Raw genomic sequence first — 20,509 nt, 5'->3', positions numbered from 1 at the left:
ACAATGCCTTAAACTTGGTTCTTTTTCTCACCGGAAGCCAATGAAGTTGGTAGACAATGTGGGAAATGGGCGCAAACTTAGGAGTTTTAGTCAGGATTCGTGCAGCAGCATTCTGCACCATTTGCAATTTCTTAAAGACCTGCTCCTGGGCATTCAACAGAAGCCCATTACAGTAGTCCACCTTGGATAACACCAAGGAGGACATAAGTGTTTTCCCGGCAGACAGGGGAAGGAAAGGTAATAACTTTTTCACTTTTCGTAGCGTGTAAAAGGAGGAGGAGACCACTGCATTAGCATGATTGGTGAAACTCAGTTTGCTGTCAAACAGCACTCCTAAGTTTCTCACCTTCGAAACTGGAGTAGGTGGATTACCCATTTCTGGTGGCCACCAGACCGGGGACCAAGCTGGTTTTAGGTCCCCAAACACCATTACCTCAGTCTTATCGGTGTTCAATTTCAGACAATTATTGTCCATCCAGTGACTAATAGCTCTCATGCCTATCTGAAAGTTGGCCGCTACCTCACTCCCGTTTTTAGGGCTCGGGCCTCCCCTACACGGAGTGTAGGAGGAGCTTGCGAGCTCTTTAGTATTTAGAATTTTCAGAAAGGACTCCGGCTGGGACATTCCTTAGATTTTTCTGGCATCTGCCTAGTGATTCGTCTTCGCTGTGCTGTGTATTCAGTAGCGTTGACGTGATAGGCTGTATGCAATGTACGCGTGGCCGAGTTGGCATTTTCTGTTCGCGAACGAGCACGGGAGAGTGATTCATCTTAATTAGGAGCTGTCAGAGTGCCCGTGTAATGCAATCCAGATGATGCGTGCGCTTTCACAGCGGTGAGCGCGTTCAATGTTAAATGACGAGAGAGGCAGCAGGCGAGGCTCACAGAAGATGACTCATACATGCTGTTCCCAAGAAGAGCTCCGGAGTGGAGCTGGATTGATGCGATTTCTTGGCGTGCAAAATCAAACAACGTCTGAAGTTGTGCGCACACGCATAACGCAGTTTATCCGCTGTCAGAAACTGCTTAGAAGCACATTTTTACCTCCAGATATTATTTACATCCAGGATGTACAAACACCAAACGCTCCCTACAGTTGCAAAGGCCTCGGGCCCGAGCGGCACCCGCCACGGCGGCTTCCAAAAATATTCCTAAATCACGACATATGTGCCTCACGGCACCCGGCTGTTTGCTCTGCAGGCCGACACAATGCAAGCCGCACTTATTAAATTTCCATGAAGTTTACCGAATTTGCAAGATCAGTAGGGTGGGCCCGGCGGGGAGGCAGCACCTCTGAGGCAGCCGGTGCCTTGCGGACACTTTGCATTCTGCCGCTCTCTGCCGCTGTAGCCATCCAGTTAATCTCCACAGCAAAGATTAGTTTATTCGATTAAGCGTGTTCCCTCCGGACCGTCCCCGCAGCTCCCTGGAAAACATCAAGAGCGCCTCTCACCAGCCGCGCGAGCTGCTAAAAGGATTCAATAAAGTAAACGCGCCCCCCTCCCCTTCTTCCTTTTATATGATTGGAAAATAAATTGAAAATGAATTTCGGCTATTGCTTGTGTTTTAAATACGAGATAAAGGTCGGCTGCCTCCAGCTATCTCGATGGCGGGAGTTTAACAGGAGCATGTTTCGCAGTTATAAAATCGTGTTGTCGGTTTGCGGATGTGTCAGACCGTCCACGTGTGTATGATTAGCCAGTTTGATATTTAAATCGATGAACGCTGGTTTGCGTCTTGTAGTGCTGTCTAGCGCCCCAAGTAGTTTTGTGAGTTTCATGTAATAAGGAAGCTAATTTGTGCATATTCGTCTTCCTGTAACCAAAGTCCGGAGCAGAGTGTGACATCATCGTGATGTCAGAACTGACACACTCATTTAGAAGTGGCGGCTAAATTATGAGCTAGGGGTCTGAGGCAACAATAACTTTACTGTGCTAATGACCAATACATTAACGATAGTAAGGTTTCCGTACTTTATTCCGCTCGTATTTGGCTCAACATGTTCATAAAGGGCCTACCCAGGAGTGGTTAATGAAGGGGACTAACAAGTGAAGCAGTATTCATGCCCGATTTGCACACACCTTTAGCTCATTTCACATATTATCCACTCGCTATTATCAGTAATGAAAATCTGGTTCAAAAAGTGAACAAGGACAATTTGAGGCCACCTGGTCACCAGGGCAAAAAAGGTTCCAAAATGTGAGTCCGTTTTCTCACCAAGATATGTGCCAAAATGAACGTGAGGTACCCAAGGAAGCGTTAGATGTTTGACCCGGGAACTGCAATGCAATTTAGTTTAACATCCAGAAGGCGGCGCTGTTTTTGCTATTCACTATCATGTAGAAATGAATCTGCATTTTTTTCCGACTACCTTATATTTTTAAAAAAAAGACCAGGCATGACTGGGTCAGTGTAGGAAATTCCTCCAAACTGCTCAGTTTAATAGGTCATGCTTAGGGAGACGTGCTATGCATTATGATAAAAATGAAGTGCACGAAAAAAAAATACTTTCATGTATTATTAAAAGAATTGCACAAGTCATGTACAGCACACGCACGCATGTAGAGTAGTGAGTAGTGAGTAGTGAGTAGTGAGTAGAGTAGTGAGTAGAGTAGTGAGGTGAGTAGAGTAGAGAGTAAAGTAGTGAGTGCAGAGTAGTGAGTAGTGAGTGCAGAGTAGTGAGTAGTGAGTAGAGTAGTGAGTAGAGTAGTGAGTGCAGAGTAGTGAGTAGTGAGTAGAGTAGTGAGTAGTAAGTAGAGTAGTGAGTAGAGTAGTGAGGTGATTAGAGTAGTGAGTAAAGTAGTGAGTGCAGAGTAGTGAGTAGAGAAGTGAGTAGTGAGTAGAGTAGTGAGTAGAGTAGTGAGTAGAATAGTGAGTAGAGTAGTGAGTAGTGAGTAGAGTAGTGAGTAGTGAGTAGAGTAGTGAGTAGAGTAGTGAGTAGAGTAGTGAGTAGTGAGTAGAGTAGTGAGTAGAGTAGTGAGTAGAGTAGTGAGTAGAGTAGTGAGTAGAGTAGTGAGTGCAGATTAGTGAGTAGTGAGTGCAGAGTAGTGAGTAGTGAGTGCAGAGTAGTGAGTAGTGAGTAGAGTAGTGAGTAGAGTAGTGAGTAGTGAGTAGAGTAGTGAGTAGTGAGTAGAGTAGTGAGTAGAAAGTAGTGAGGTGAGTAGAGTAGTGAGTGGAGGGTAGTGAGTAGTGAGTAGAGTAGTGAGTAAAGTAGTGAGTGCAGATTAGTGAGTAGAGAAGTGAGTAGTGAGTAGTGAGTAGAGTAGTGAGTAGTGAGTGCAGAGTAGTGAGTAGGGAGTACAGTAGTTAGTAGTGAGTAGAGTAGTGAGTGGTGAGTAGAGTAGTGAGTAGAGTAGTGAGTAGTGAGTAGAGTAGTTAGTAGAGTAGTGAGTAGAGTAGTGAGTAGAGTAGTGAGTAGAGTAGTGAGTAGTGAGTGCAGAGTAGTGAGTAGTGAGTAGAGTAGTGAGTAGAGTAGTGAGTAGTGAGTAGAGTAGTGAGGTGAGTAGTTTGTAGTGAGTGCAGAGTAGTGAGTAGTGAGTAGAGTAGTGAGTAGAGTAGTGAGGTGAGTAGAGTAGTGAGTAGAGTAGTGAGGTGAGTAGAGTAGTGAGTAAAGTAGTGAGTGCAGAGTAGTGAGTAGAGAAGTGAGTGAGTAGAGTAGTGAGTAGAGTAGTGAGTAGAGTAGTGAGTAGAGTAGTGAGCAGAAAGTAGTGAGTAGAGTAGTGAGTAGTGAGTAGAGTAGTGAGCAGTGAGTAGTGAGTAGAGTAGTGAGTAGTGAGCAGAGTAGTGAGTAGTGAGTGCAGAGTAGTGAGTAGAGTAGTGAGTAGAGTAGTGAGTAGTGAGTAGAGTAGTGAGTAGTGAGTAGAGTAGTGAGTAGAGTAGTGAGTAGAGTAGTGAGTAGAGTAGTGAGTGCAGAGTAGTGAGTAGAGTAGTGAGTAGTGAGTGCAGAGTAGTGAGTAGAGTAGTGAGTAGAGTAGTGAGTAGAGTAGTGAGTAGAGTAGTGAGTAGTGAGTGTAGAGTAGTGAGTAGAGTAGTGAGTAGTGAGTGCAGAGTAGTGAGTAAAGTAGTGAGTAGAGTAGTGAGTAGAGTAGTGAGTAGAGTAGTGAGTAGAGTAGTGAGTAGAGTAGTGAGTAGAGTAGTGAGTAGTGAGTAGAGTAGTGAGTAGAGTAGTGAGTAGAGTAGTGAGTAGAGTAGTGAGTAGAGTAGTGAGTAGTGAGTGTAGAGTAGTGAGTAGAGTAGTGAGTAGAGTAGTGAGTAGAGTAGTGAGTAGAGTAGTGAGTAGAGTAGTGAGTAGAGTAGTGAGTGCAGAGCAGTGAGTAGAGTAGTGAGTAGAGTAGAGAGTAGGACATCACAGGCAGCAGCTGTGCAAGCTTCTTACACTCAGAAGGAGACCACAGGCAGCTGAGGTGCAATCTTCTCCCACTCACAAGAACGACATCACATGCAGCAGCAGTGCAAGCTTCTTACACTCACAAGGAGACCACAGGCAGCAGAGGTGCAAGCTTCTCACACTCACAAGAAGGACATCACAGGCAGTAACGGTGCAACATTCTCACACTCACAAGGAGATCACTGGCAGTACACACCACATGAACACACTCCATAACACATAGCAACAATACATTGGCATTTACAATGCCATTAGCTCAAACTCAAATAAATCCGAGCCCGATTGCATTTCTAATGCTTGTTATGCACTGCTAACACCAGCTGAGTGTCGTCGGCGTATGAAGTCACTCCCATTCCATGGATTTTAATGACCCTCGCCAAGTCCGACACATAGATGTTAAAAAGTGTCGGACTTAGCGAGGATCCCTGGGGGACTCCACAAGGCAGCATAAATGTGGGTGAATAAAAATTCCCCATCTTTACTGACTGTTCTCTGTTGGATAGAAAAGAGACCAGGAGCTCCACAGCCTTGCCCTGTATGCCCATAGCTGTGACACGGTCGATCAAGATGTTGTGATCGACCGTGTCAAAAGCCGCCGAGAGATCCAGCAAGATCAGGATTGCCGTGCCACCCTGGTCCATGATCTGTCTGATCTCTTCGGAAGCCTTTATAAGCGCCGTCTCCATTCCATGGCCTCTCCTAAACCCAAACTGGGTGTTATCCAGCAGATTGTTGTGATCAATGTAACTGGCCAGCTGTTTATTTATAACCTTTTCAAGTATTTTGGATGGAAAAGGGAGGGCTGCTATAGGGCGATAACTTTTTAATTCCAAGGTGTTAAGAGTGGGTTTCTTTAGCAGTGGCTTTATTATAGCAGTTTTCCATTTTTGAGGATAAATGCCTGATTCGCAAATGGTACTGCAGATATTCTCCAAAATTGGAGCTACTACCTCGGTTGTTGATTTAATAATGACCGGTGGGCAGGGATCCAAAGGAGAACCTGACATAGTTGTTTTAATAAGGTCTTTTATTTCTGAAAGTGATGGGGGGATAAATTCATTCAGAGAAGAGGATATGAGCTGTGCGTTCTTGTGGCTCTCTGATGATTCCCCTGTTATATTATTGTTGAATTTATTATAGATTTCTGTGACCTTGGTCCTGAAAAAATCAGCCATCTGATCACAGAACTCTTGAGTAACGTCTGTAGTATTTGCTGTTGGTGTATTTGTTAGTGTTGCCACTACCTGATATAATTGTTTACTGGAATTCTGGGCTTTTTCTATCTGTTCGGTAAAATATTTACTTTTTTCCAGTCTTAACAGCTTCCTGTATATTGATAATGCTTGTTTGTATTTCTCTTTATCGTTGTTGTCATAGTTGATTCGCCAGCACCTTTCTAGATTGCGGCATTTCTGTCTTTCTAGTCTTAGAGTTTCGGAGAACCAAGGGGCTGATGGTGTTGCGCGATTGGGGCGCAATTTCTTAAGAGGCGCTTCTTGATTAAAAGTATCTGTAAGCCATTGGTTATAGTTATTTGCTGCCAGTTGAGGGTCTGGCGTTCTAGATGGCTTATTATTTTCCAATTTCTCAGATAGTGTCTTTGTATCTATATTTTTCCAGTCCCTGCACGTTCTAAGTTGTTTTTTGGCCGAGTGTTGAATTTTATGATTTTTAACACGGACGTGAAAGACCACTACTGCATGGTCTGACCATACAATAGGGACAACAGTAGGGGGAGTAATGGCCTGGTTATTTGTAAATAGGCCATCAAGAACATGACCTGCTTTGTGCGTGGCTGTAGTGACTAGCTGGTTTAGGCCAACGGCCTTAAAATCCTCAGTAAGGCTCAGTGTGTCTTTATCTGCTGTTTCTTCTAAATGAAAATTAAAATCTCCTAGTATAGTATAGTCAGAGGCTTCTGCTACTGGCTCTAATAAGATACTGATAGATTGGAGAAAAGGCATTCTAGTGGCTGGGGGACGATAGAGCAGAACTCCATTAAACATTTGGATAGCAGATAGAGTGATGGAAAAGGCTAATGTTTCTGCCGGAATGTTATCTAGTGTCCATGTTTTCAGTGTTAGTTCTAGCCGTAAAATAATGGCAAGGCCGCCCCCTTTTTTTCCTGTCGGTCTATCTTGTCTAGTGATATAGTAGCCCTCCGGGATGGCTGCTACAAGGTCAGGGTCAGAAGCCAGATCGGCCCATGTCTCTGTTATAAACAGAATATCTAATTTGTGTGCCGAAATTAATTCGGCCACATCTTCTCTATGTTTACACATAGATCTGGCATTCACCAGTGCGCATTTAATGCGTGTAGTCTCGTTACTAGAAGCTCCTGATATCAGTGGTTTCTGGGTGAGGGAACCTGTTACGTTAAAATTACAGTTTGGGCAGATTATATGTGACATGTTAGAACACTCTGCTAAATTAAAATGTGGGCACTCTTTCAAAAACATAGTGTTTTTTATATCTAGCAGGTCAGAAGAAGTATATTTCTGGAACTTACTAGATTGGCGAGGTACACGGCCAGGGGTAGGAGCGCTGGGCGCGGGTCCAGCGCGGACTGGCGCAGACTGGCACCCCTTAGGCGCGGCTTCGGCGCGGAGACGGCGCTCCCGCTGCGCTCTACCGCTGCGCTTCCGGGTGGCCATTTTATATCCTGTGCCCCACCCCCAGCTGTAACCCTACCTCCGTTGGGATTGGTGAGCCAGCGCTAAGGCACAATGGAGCTGACCCTGCCCTCCACACAAACGGCACAGAGCCGCGATGGAACGGGGCTAAGGGTGCAAAGGGCAGAACAATAATGGTGAGGTATTTAAGTTTTAAAAAACATTAACAAGATTATGCAAATCGTACATCAATTGTACTAGAGCAATTGTACTAGAGCAATTAAAACTCTTAACATTTACTTGTTGTAACACTCTAGGTTGGGGATTAAGACCAAACTCCCTGTTGATCCTTCCACAGAACTTTTGAACAGAAAAACCTCCACCCTCGGTAGGGGAGGAATCCAGAAATCACAACAGAGGTCTAAACCTGGCAGAGACCCCAGCACTAAATTGTCCTTGTCACAGTTGAGACAGGAAAAAACAGGAGGATGCTGGAAATGGCCACCCAATAATGGCACTCAGATGACGGTGGACGTGGCTTGCAGTAAGGGTCTCAATAGGTAGGATTCACCTAACAAGAAAATGACTGCAACGAAGGAGGTAGAGGTCATAGTACATAAATAGTCTCAATAAAAAATATCCCCAACTTTTAAAAAAGATCTGTCATTCTTCCACTGAAATTTTACAATGCACACGCTTCCAGTACGGGAAGCGCAAGGTCTCTCACTGAAAAGACGACTCACCATGGTCTTCATATGGATCATTGGGATCATCAGCTACGAGCTCGGCGCTACTTGGGGTTTCGTGATCTTCTTTGGTCACAAAGATAATTTTGTCTTTCCCTGAAAGGTAAGATAAAAGGAAGTCCATGTAGGGTTATTCAGAACATCAATTTACACACCTATTCAACACTTCTACATACGAAGGCAATTGCGAAAAACGAAATGCATCTACAACACGTGACTTAAGCTCTACCTTTGAGTCAATTTCCCCTTATAAACTACAAGCGCAATGTATTTTTATAGGTGTAAAATAGTTAATGAGCGCAACTCCTTTACAAGCCTGTCATCTACTTTCCACATCTGTTTCCTAAGACTATTTATCCTCTCTTTTGCTCAATACCTTCTTAATTTAAATATATATATAATATTTTGACGGACAAAGAAGTTTTTTAATCTTCCGTTGAGTTGTAGTAAATTCTTTTTTTAGGAACGCAGAAAGCTACTTGCAAAGAGATTTCATATGGAAAATTATCTATTTGTGGGCACATGGGCAGTGAGAGCCTCTTAATGAGTCTGGCTGGACAGTTTAGGTTTCCTTACACTTCTACAACTTCCAATCGTCAACAGTAAAACCTTTTTAAATGAATGTGCATTGGTATAAAAATAAATTTTGTAGTGAGATAAATACAAGCAAACAAAATGTTAAAATATGTATTTTAAACAGGTTTCTGTATACAATGCAAACAATTGCATTCCAAGGTAGTTAAACAAAAATAATCAAACGATTAACATAGGAGATAGGACAAAACAATGAAGCAACTGATTTAAAACACTAACAATTTCAAAGAAACACGATACTTTAAATGTGAAATATAACCATGGTGAAAGAAATGTTTTCCGTGAGCCAGTTAGTTTGTGAACATGTACCAACAGAGAGATGGAACCATTTTGCTCCACATATTCAGCCTTTCTCACTGGAAAGTGAATGATTCTAAATCTTCCTTCCCCCAGCAGCATGTCTCCCAGTGCAAGCACATTCTGTGATCAGGGCGAACACTCTTATTCTTTATTAGAACTCTGATCTTCACATGCAACTATTAGGGATAGAAGTAGCAGTGATAATATTTTAATTTGACTTGACCCTGGTACTGGCTATAATCAAAATGCACCATTTTGGTGGTGTACAATCGATTGATTTGCAATATATTATGTGTGCCTGATGGGGTTATCACTTCTGATCCAGGAAAGAGAGTGGATAACATTCAACCTTTCAAGCACACAGAACATCCATGCTCTTTGATAGCTAAAGGAGATCATTATCCCAAGCTAGATGCACCTGCCCTTGTGAAGCCATGGAAGCGGTTCTGCAGGTCATGTACAGTTCAATAGACCCTCGGTGGCTAGCAATTCAGTGTATGTTAAAGTTCACAATGTTTAGTCTTTTTGTGCTACTTTTTTATTCCTGTTTATTGTACTAGATGCTTAGTGTTCTTTCTAAGTTTTATTTTTGATATGCATCAAGTGCCGGGTGTCTCATTTTCATGGTTTTGCATCCACAGCGCAGTTGTGGTCAGGCAGGTGACCACTGGGTAATTCAGGCTGGAAGATATCACCTACGTTGTGCTGTCCATGCAGTATAAATCATCCTCTTCATGACTGAATAAACTCTTTTCCCAAGTCCTCAGTGCATGAATCTTCATTACCTTTGGAGCACTAGGTTTGAAAAAAAAAAAAAATTTGGTTGATTTTTTACTGGTAAGCAGATCTCATTTACTGCTGGTCTGATTAGGGCGTTTGGCGGTGCAGGAGGCATGGACTGCCACACCCAGCACCATCAATAATCACTGCTGCCTGCTAGATTACAACTCAAAAGTGGTCTGGCGGGCAGGAGAGTGGCGGTCCCCACGGTGGTGCATCTTTCAAAGGGGGCAGTGCCTTTGAAAAAGGCACCTCAATGGCAACGCCGCACAAGGTTCATCATGGCATGGAGTGTAACGTCCATGCCATGCAGGAACCGGGGTGCGTGCACACAGGGAGCACATGTTTAGCCCCCTATGCGCATGCACAAGGTGTGAGGCACCGGGGGCCCTGTAGGGCCTGCGTGGGTTCTTCACCGCTACGCTTTTCATGGCTGTGAAACCGCTAGGAAAACCGTGGCAGAGAAGAAACTCGTAATATGCTGAGTGGGACCACAGTGGTTCCGCCAAGAATATTGCAGCCTCAGGACCATTGCAGCACCTCCAGGGAATGTGTTTTCTTGGTGGCTGCGGTCCAACCACCCTATTCGTAATCGGGCGGTGGGACCGGTGGCAGCTGGACCGCCACAAGTCCGGAGGTCCTTGGACGGCCAGACTCGTAATCAGGTCCTTGGTCACCATTTTACCCTCCATAAATAAGCTGCTGACTTTTGTGCATGATGATCTAATGTTTTGCAATTGTGACAATAAAAGACAAGCATTTTGATTTAAAAGCATGGCGCGCTCCCCGTCCTAAAAAGTGGAGCAAAGTAGTAATTGTTGGAAATGCTTCAGTTTATCAGAGCCACAAGCAATTACTCTGAGAGCATTCCATAACCATCGGTGCGATTCTAGAAGGGGATCAATTATATGCAAACCAGTCCAGGTCCTTTCCAAATGGAACAGTTAGGCTTAAATGACTAGGCCATTCCCATGGTGCATTTACTGTAAGGTAGCACAGTACTGTATAAAAGACAAGACATCTTAGTGAAAAGAATTACATTTTATATTTCGCGATTATAAATTACCAAAAAAGTTGGCACTTATTCAGAAAGCCAGGCTAAAAGGGTTGGGTTTCGGTCTTGATCTGGAGAAAACTGTGCACAGCACTGATACTGAAAGAAGTGTATGCACCCTCTTCGATGGAGCCTGAAAGATTTTGCACAGCGAAGAGTTTTCTTTGATTCTGTGGGGAGAGGAGTTGGCCTAACGGCTAGGACGCTCGACCTTGGACCTGAAGGAACTGGGTTAGATTCTCGGTAATGAAGCTAAACATCCTGTGATTCTGGGCAGATCACTTAATCTCTCCGTGCCTAACAAAAATAAATGTGGGTCCTCTTGTAACGTAACTGTTGCTATGTAAAGCGCTCTGATATCAGATTCGGGTAAAGTTCATGCTATATAAAACTCTGCAAAAAAAAATTGTATCTAATTTGTTGTGGACTATTTCAATCTGCTCAATATGCGATGAGGACGTTGTAGTAAGTAAGAGGAAGGAATTGTGAGATTTAAACAAATGGAGCAAAGAGGCAACAACTAAAGCAGCTAAATCTAAAATCCCTATCAATTGCGATACCAGGAACTTCCCCACTTCCACACACAGACCGTAGATTGTACAAAATGTGGCGGCTCGCCTGGCCCTTAAAAAATCCACCTCGCACCTTTTCAGGGCCATTGTTATATCAACTTCACTGGCACCCCATCAGCCAGAGAATTCATTTTAAGATTTGCTGTCTCACCCATAAAGCTTTATATGGTGCAAGCCCCAGCTACCTGCCAGACCAATTCGAAGTCTACTGTCCAAATCACCATCTTAGATTGGGTGGTTTCCTGTTTAAGAAGTTTCGAACAGGAGGCAAAACAGATGTCCATCTAGACTCGAACTTTCGCAACACCTCGCCCGAGGACCTGCGCAAATGCTCCAATCTGCTCCGCTTCAGGAAACTCCCGAAAACAGCATTATTCAGAGCTTAAACAGGTCTGCCCATGTTTTATCTGACTTTCCTGCTACTGTAGCGCGGAGATTCCTGCACTTTACAAATCCCAGACATACATTTCACAGGTTCCATATTCTATACACTAACCATACACACTCCAGGCATTCAACCAGCTTCCACAACTACCTCAAAAAGAAAACAATGAAGAAAAATTAATAATCTTAACAAAGGGCAAAAGAAACAACATACTAAGGCACCACAAAATCAAGCTATCTGGCCCATGCACTTGTCACAACTTACCTCTAGCACATGACAAGTAGCACCACATTCTACTACACCGTCTGCCCCAGGCAAGCTAAGTAGAACACTCTCAACCACAATTTTAGACTCCAAAGCATTCAAGAACACATTCGCTCCACTATCGACGGATTAACACCAGGAAACCAAATTCCCTCTGAAAATGGGAATGCTACCAAATTCCACACTTTCTACAATTGCTGCTCTTCCAAACCCAGAATCGCTCTTTAAAAATTAGACCACACAGTTGTACCTTTACCGGAATCATGCAGCAATTCAAGCCAAACCAGTTGTCTAACTCTAATATCCTGTTTGCTTAGTTTAAAATGCTTCAGACTGATTCGCTCACACTTTTTGTTTTTGTATGCATCAATCCTAACTCGTACAACGTAATTCCAGATCATATTCCCTCCGACGGAAAAGCCAGTTGGTCGAGTCATTATTGAGCACACTTTATTGCACAGACAGACACCTACCTTGAAATCGTGTATAAACAATTAGATCACTGTTTCAAATTGTGTAGCCTGAAAAATGGCAGAGAACTATGAACTATCATTTACCGATGAAGACATTAATCAAATTTTATCAAGACCATCACTCCTAACGGATGTAAATGTCGCTCAAACTATTGCGCAAACCTAGGACTGGGACACTAACAGAAAAGAAAAGACAACGAATAGGAACTATACTACACAGTGTCATATGATGGAATATTTGAGAACCAATGTGTCACCCAGAGGTCTAACTGTAAATAATGCACCAAGAATATTCTTAGAAGATGCCATTTTTCAAAAAGAATGGGCCCAGATATCCTTGCACTGCACCAGAGACTAGCTAATTTTAATGATCAAAACAGCCCAAAGGCTATCAGATGCCATCATTATAGAAATACAAGATAGTGAAGTAGAAATAAAAGCCACAATAAACACTTCAAAAAAAACAATATTTAACACAATCAAAAAAAATTAAAAACTTAGAAAAGCTGCAACATGTTTTTCCTTCAGTAAGACATACCCCTACTCCAACCAAGACTTTAAAGTGCCCACAGATTACACTTCAGATGCATCAGGCACAGGGTCATCGGATGAGAAATCGACTGACTCACAATCCTGGGACAGTGATAGAGAGCCAAAGTGGGGAAACACAACCAAAAATAGAAGGAGACCCGGGAGAGTTTCTTGGCAAGATATAATTATCCTCCACAGCTTTTCGATCAACCACCCTTCGCCCCACACAACCAACCCATGATGCCCTGCCCCCCTTACAATCCCATGGGACCACAAATATTTCAAGGTAATCAATGCCCCGCTTTTATTAGGCAGAAGCCAGGTCAACAGAGGGAGAAGGAGAAAGACAACAAAGTCCAATGGGACCTAGACAATTCCGAAGTAACCACCAGGACCATCAGGGAACTTAGCTATGAACTTGACAAATAAAGGACTTACACCTACCAAGATGCAAGTCCTCTACAAAAGGCCTGGGTTTCGTACCCACGCCAAGAATTGATAAATTACATCTACATCGCAAATTGGCAGGTTTCTTCACAAAATTACACCTTAAAGCACATTTTGGGAAATAAGACTAATCACAAAACAGGGTTACAAAAAACTACAGGTACTACAGGGTTACAAAGAATTCAACATACAACCCTCCAACCCACACTACCCCCGAAGAGATACTAGCTTTTGAAAAAGCAGTATACCCTGAAGTGGAAAAACGGAATCCCCATACATCCAAGATTTTACAAAATGTAAGTAACTCAGAACGAGCAGCACTGACAGACTTGCAGAATGACACGGAGATTGTCATAAAAACGGCTGATAAAGACAGAGTAATTGTCCTGCAAATTATTACAGCATACAGAACAGAATGTCAAAGACAGTTGACTGATAGGCATAACTACACAATCCTGGCATACGATCCCCCACAATCTTTAAACTCGAAATTGCCACCTTAATTGAAGAAGCAAAATTGTGAAGGGTGGATTTGCAAACATGAAGGGGACTTCCTCAGAAATTCCAACCCAAGAATCCCATATTTCTATACTCTGCCCAAAATTCACAAAAATCGAGATCCACCCCCAGGTAGTCCGATAGTTTCAGGGATTGGCTCCCTTTTGGAACCACTGTACCAGTGGTGTGATTTCTTCCTAAAACCATCCTTCAAAAAACAGATACATACATTAAAGAAACCAAAGATCGATTATTTCAAATGAAAGATTTGGAATATGATTACCAGGAAAATCTGTTCAGTCTGGATGTGGAAAGCCTCTACACTAGCCTTCCACAAAATGACACTCTAGAGGTATTAATAAATATCTTGGAAAGGGAGGACTGGAACTATGCCAAACCCACAGAATTTGTTTTGGAATGCGCAACGTTAGCACTAACTAAAAGGTTTTTGGAATTTGAAGGAACCCTGTACCTCCAAACACACGGAACATCAATGGGCAGCACCTTCACCCCAGAGTAGCAGGACTTGACATGCATAATCTGGAGGGGAATTGCATTCTACAAGAGACCAATCCTTATTGCACACAGATCTGTCTGAAAAAGTTGCATAGATGATGTCTTTCTAATATGGAATGGAGGCACCACCTCTGCACAGCCTTTGTTACTTGGCTCAATAACCAAGACAGAAATCTAAAATGTACACACACAATTGACAAATATTCTCTAACATTTCTGGATGTCACCATTTTTCGCAAACAGCAGAGCATCCAGACAGATACTTACCATAAACCAACTGCCAAAAATAGTCTGCTAAGGTTTGATAGTTTCCATCCACGAGCCTTATGAGAATATTTCCCATGTGTCCAGTTACTGCTTTTACGCACAAACTCCGGACTGCAGACACCAGGCGAATATGTCGACAGACAAACTGAGAGCACGCAAATATCCAGAAAACATAATACAAAGAGCACAGAAAAGAGCATGGAATCAGAATCGAGAGGCACTTTTGGAAACACCAATTACTACAAAAAAAAAGACCCCGCCCTTAGTCTTTGTAACGAAACACAACATAGCATCAAAAAAATAATCCCCCCAAAAATGGCGGATTCTGCGCACAGTGAAGAGTCTATCTGATTCTCTGGAACATACAAGACCTAAAACAAATCAGAACTTTGTATACACGATCCATACGCCACTAGGCCTACCACAAACCACTGGACACTACTCTTGTGGACATTCTATTGTATGCCACCTCACAACAGCCAGAAAAGTGGACCTAGGTCTAGGCACTCCCTGGGAACTAAGAAAGTTAAGCAACTGCAATACCAAACAAGTAGTCTACTTAATCACATTCCCACGTAATTTAAAATACATAGGGATGACTAAGAGGAAAGTAAACACTAGAATCAGTGAGCATAGAAGTACTAAAAATGTAAATTGATACTTGTATAGCGCACAACTCACCCGCAATTGTCTCAAGGCGCTTGTACAAATCCCGCTGTGGAACCCATCCTGGCTTTCCCTGTGAGGCGTCCACTCCTGGACACCCCCAAGGTGGAGGCCAGGCATCCTTAGCGTTGGGGGTGCCGTTGTGGAGATTAAGCAAGCTATTGCCCAGAGTTGCAGAGTGGGACTCCATGATTGGAATAGGCACCGAGGCGAGAATTATCAGGTCCGTGGAATTTTGAGCCCAAGACCCGCCGAGGCAGGGAATTGAACCCTGGTACCGGGCTAGACCTCTGCATCAGGGTCTGCCGCTCTAACCATTGAGCCATACTTTGCAGACGCAACTGTACGAAAGAAGAGTATTTTCTTTCAAACAAACACACAATAAATGACCTAAAATGGATTGTCCTCGAGCAAGTAATAGCAGAAACAAGGAACCTTGAAAAAATCCTGTATGAGAAAGAACAAAGATGGATTTACGAATTATCTACTAACATTACTGGCCTGAACAATGAACTACCTTGGGTTACTATTTTATAAAGGACCCCCAGACATGCATCACACTTAATATTCATCCCTATTCGAAATTGGCCCATGTAATTCATGTAATGCACGTTGACTCAAACCATTAGATCGGGTATGTTAACACTGCAAACCTCGACCGCAGAGCAAAATCAGTAATAATCGCCTGCCTAATAAAATATACAAAACATCCCATTTTAGAAAGATCTAGTGTGCCCATGACAATATCAAGGCGGCAGCTACATTTCCTGAGAGGCACGGATGTAGGAAAGTGGGTTTCTGTTGCAGTAACGCCCCCACTTTTTGCCAGACTACTGATGCACTTTCATTCAATGTGCCCTGGGTCCCTGCCAATCAGGTTCCCAGGGCCTGTGTTCTTTTCCCAAAACTAACCCAATTGGCATCTCTAGCCACAGGTTAGCCCTTGATAAATGGTACCATTGGTACCCAGGGCACTGAGAGGACCTCTAAGGGCTGCAGCACGTATTGTGCCACCCTTAGAGGCCCTGTACCTTCCCATACACACTGCCTTTGCAGGCTGCATGTTTTGGTGCAGAACAAAGTGAAGAGTCGACATGGTACACATCCCTGTGGGCCATGCTTACAACCCACTGCCCTGGCATAGGTCAGCCACCCCTCTACCTGGGTGCACTATACCAGTGGTGAGGATACAAGTGCATGAGCCCTGTACCCCTACAGTGTCTAAGTCCATTCTTAGACATTGTAAGTGCAGTGCTACCATTAAGAGTATATGTGCTGAGAGCTTGTCATTACGAACTCCACCGCACCATAATGGCTACGCTAAAAACTAAGAAGTTTGGTATCAAACTTCTGAGCACATTAAACCCACACTGATACCAGTGTGAGATTTAATGAAACATGCACACAGAGGGCATCGTAGAGATGCCACCTCAAAAACAACCTGCCTCTGGTGGGTTCCCGGACTGGTACACAACAGCCTGCCACCACAAGACATGTGTCTTGTCCCCTAGGGTGGGGGTCTTTGCTCCCTGAGCCCAGAAACAAAGCCTTTCCTGGGCTGAGGTGTTCACGATTCTCTCAGGCCAGAAACAGCCAACTGTGGCAGGATAGCTTCAAAGGCCTGGCAGCCTTTGTAATGCGACCCCCAGCCTGTCTCCCCTCCTTTTTGGCTGGAATACAGGCCGGAAAAACTCGACAGCCCAGAAGGTGTGCCCACCATTGCCAACTCCACCCCTCAGGTGGGGGAGGCAAGGTGAAGACCACTCTTCAGTGCATGCCAACTTGAATAGGGCAGGCACTCCCCAATCAGGATTAGGGATTGTGCTCACTCCCCACGTGGGTGAGCAAACCCAGGGTGTAGTCACACTAAGGTCAGTAACCCATTGGCTACTGACCGCGAGACCCCTAAAACGCCCCCTAAATACAGTATTTAGGGGCAGCCCTGAACCAAGAACTCAGATTCCCGCAACCTAAGAAGGAAAAGGATGAAAGAAGACGCCCAGCAGAGGAGACTGAAGAGAACACACAGCCCAGCTCTACTGGCCCGTCTGCAGTTTCCAGAGATCCTGCGCCAAAAATCATCTTGTCCTGCAGATAGCGACCTGACAGAAGCTCTGTTCAGAAGAAACACCAAAGAAAGACTCTGAGCCTGCTGATGAAAAGGAAACCAGACGCCTGGAACCACCACTGCCCCCATCGCCTACGGCTCGAGTTAAGAGTGGCCCACCAGTCCCAGCGTGGTCCCGCAGCTCTTCAGAGTCCGAATCCACCGTCGCTTGACCCCTCCAGGACTTCCAGACGTCGTCTGCAGCCTCTACACGGAGAACCCCCCAACCGCAAGTGCCCTGTAAGGTGAAATCCGACCCCAAAAGACCCCCCTGCATCCAGCCGCCCTGCGCCCTGGGGAAAAGAACCCGAGGTGCACCTACGTCCCCGAACCCTCCTCCTGACCCAGTCCACTGGAAAGCCACTCAGCAGTTGCCTTTTGTTGCTTGGTTATAGTTTTGTGAAGATTTCGGCACTTTACTTATGGCTTGTTTACAGGAACCAACCTGCCTAGCTGTTGGTTCCTCCCGGAAGTCTTCCTGGACCAAGCCTGCAGCTGAAAACCAAAACCAAAAAATCCTCATTGAAAACAACAGGGCACCCAACGCCAAAACCGCACCCTGCACCCAGCAGCCACTGCGGGTACACTTTGTGCTAAATCGGATCCCCCTTTGCCTTGAACCTAACACCAGGAACTTGGCTCCCACAACCTGCTTGTCAGCAGCCGCCAACCGGAAGCCCCCTATCCCCCATTGGGCCTCAGCACTCTCAACCCGGCCGCCCTAGTGCCGCTGAGGGTGTAACAAGAGTGCAACCTTGACCATGTGGGGCCCCAGAGTCTACCCCCAGAACCTCAACTCCCATTACCAGATACTAACCTTAATACCGATAACACTATTTTCCTCCATAGGATAACATTGACTGTGTGTCATGGAAAAATTTCTAAGTGTGGAGTTTGAAAACCTAAAGAAATTCTTTAAAATTGTACTGTTTAACAAAAACGGTTTTACTTACCTGTTTACAGGAAATGTCCCCGAATGGTATCTAGGTATACTACTCTGTGTAAGAAAAGTAATCCCAAAAGTACCATACCTTGTATCTTACTGAAAAGTCCATTACTGTATTTGCAAAGTATTGCATTTCTCTGTAACCATACTGTAAGTAAAATCAAGGTACATTTACAATTGCAATCCAAACTTTGTTACAAACTGCATTATTATTGCAAAGTATTTGTTGCTTAGCTGGTCCTGGCTTGCTTGTTTCTAGGAAATAAAATAACTAAAAGAATATTTTTTATACAAAAACAATTGGTCTGAAGTTCAGTCTTTGAGTGTGTGAAATCATTTGCTGATTGAGTGTGTACAACAAATGCTTAACTCTGTTCTCTGATACTGCCTTAATGCTCGACCGCACTACCACAAATAGAGTGAGGTGCTATCTAACTTCACCTCTGCCTACCGTTTGGGGTTCCACTGGACTCTATGCACACTATACCTCCATTTGGTATAGTATATACAGTCAGGTTCCTACAATGGGCACGTGAAACAACGCATCTTTTCTGACGCGTGATCATGTGACAGGCAACAGGAAGAGCTGGGCTCTAATGAACGTTGAAAAAACCGTTAGATAGGGTTTAATAACATTGTAACCCTTGACTGCAGATAAAATCAATAATAATGGTTTGACTAAAAAATATCTAATACACCACATTTTGGAAGGATCTATTGTGCCCATGATAACTTCAAGGCGGTAACTCCATTTCCAGATAGGCGCGGGCATGTGACACATGTTTTCCAAACGCACGATCCTGTGAAAGGCATCAGGAAGAGCAGGGCTCCTGTTCGGAAGGAACAGACCAAGCTAAAACTACAAATAAATGAATCCATGAAAACAAGCGTTCTCGGTCGCAGTCATGTGATACATTGCGTCATATGTGACTCGCGAACAGATGACTGTTGGCAGGGATTGCTTAGCTCATGTCCAGTGAGGAATTTCTGACAACGCCTCATGTAATTAACATAGTGACATTACGGTCACAAGACCAGAAGTAAGGCGCCATAGCGGGGGAAAAAGGTCAGTAACATTTAGGGGACACAGGGAGACAGAAACGTCAATACGGTGGACGTGTTCTCTTGATGAAATATGTAATATCCACCCCCACCATTACCTCTAAACCCAATACGATCTAACGAGAAGAGGAAGTAATATTATATTTTACTTTACTTTCAGAGTGTGACTACAAGGACTGTCCTCCCCTGTTTACCCCATGATGACTTTAAAAAAATGTAAGGCATGTAGGTGCTGGATGTTTCGTTTGTCTTTTTGTTTCTGTGCGACATCTAGGTTTGTTAGATCGTGTAAGTCTATGTATGCACCAGTATAAATTAAACCATCCCATCACCAAGTGAAATCCGGTGAATTTTTATGAATAGGTGGCACGACTTAGATCTACACTTTAATTGATGCCAGGAGTTGGGAGACTCCTATATATATATATATATATATATATATATATATATATATATATATATATATATATATATATATATATATATTTACACACACACTTGTCTTTCAGCACATGACCATATCGGAAAGGGTCCGTCAAGTAAAGCCAGGCCCTGAAGAAAACCGGCTGACCCTTTATGGGCAAATACACGGCTGAAACATGTCGACCTACAGATGTTAAAGAATCATAGTACCCTGTAACACATCTGTTTTAATCTTGCTATAGACCCTACTCATTAAAATATAATATTAGGATTTATAGGCCTTTTTAACCACACTAAACCCACTTCAGATTTTAAAGAGCTCCGCTTACAAACGCACCGAGCCCTCCCAATCACATTAGGTGTGGGTCCAATGATGAAGTAAGCCAAAGGTGGTATCGGTGGGCGAGGACCCAAAATTAATATCTATACTACTATTATAAAGAGAGAACTTGCACCTTTTGGCCAGGTAAACTCGGGAACCACAGCGCCAATCTACACACCCCATAAATCTATGAAAATGTCAGGGTGTGTAGATGGACATAGGCTATATAATTTTCTTTTAAAAAGTACATTAAAAAAATTAAGTTTGTAAACAAAGTAGTCCCCTGAAAGTAGCACCGGCCGGGACCTAGCGCTGGCCGCGACGCGACGTGCGTGATGACCGCAACGCGACCTGCGTGATGACGACGAAGGAGGAGCGGCGGTGCAGTGACGAGCGGCTGTGCAGTGAGGAGCGGCGGCACAGGTAACGAAAGGGAAAGTTCAGTGCGAGACTGTGTGATGCAGGGGGAGGCAAGAAGGAGGCAGCAGTAAAGGAAAATGTCGGAGCGCGAGTGAGTCGGGCGGGAGGGGGGCGCGAGTGAGTCGGGGCGGGAGGGA

General features: G+C 44.0%; 1 protein-coding gene across 1 annotated transcript in view; it reads right to left on the bottom strand.

Annotated features, from left to right (window-relative positions):
- Nucleotides 1–20,509, bottom strand: part of CHCHD4 (coiled-coil-helix-coiled-coil-helix domain containing 4) — a 104,241-nt gene that overhangs the window by 57,494 nt on the left and 26,238 nt on the right. Inside the window, exon 2 of the mRNA XM_086939263.1 lies at nt 7,743–7,841. Coding sequence (XP_086795389.1) covers nt 7,743–7,841 — 99 coding nt within the window. The remainder of the gene's footprint in view (nt 1–7,742; nt 7,842–20,509) is intronic.

The sequence above is a fragment of the Lissotriton vulgaris genome, chromosome 9, assembly GCF_964263255.1.
Source record: "Lissotriton vulgaris chromosome 9, aLisVul1.2, whole genome shotgun sequence".
Classification (NCBI taxonomy): domain Eukaryota; kingdom Metazoa; phylum Chordata; class Amphibia; order Caudata; family Salamandridae; genus Lissotriton; species Lissotriton vulgaris.
The sequence above is the reverse complement of the archived record's forward strand: the minus strand, read 5'-3'. Positions and strand labels throughout refer to the sequence as shown.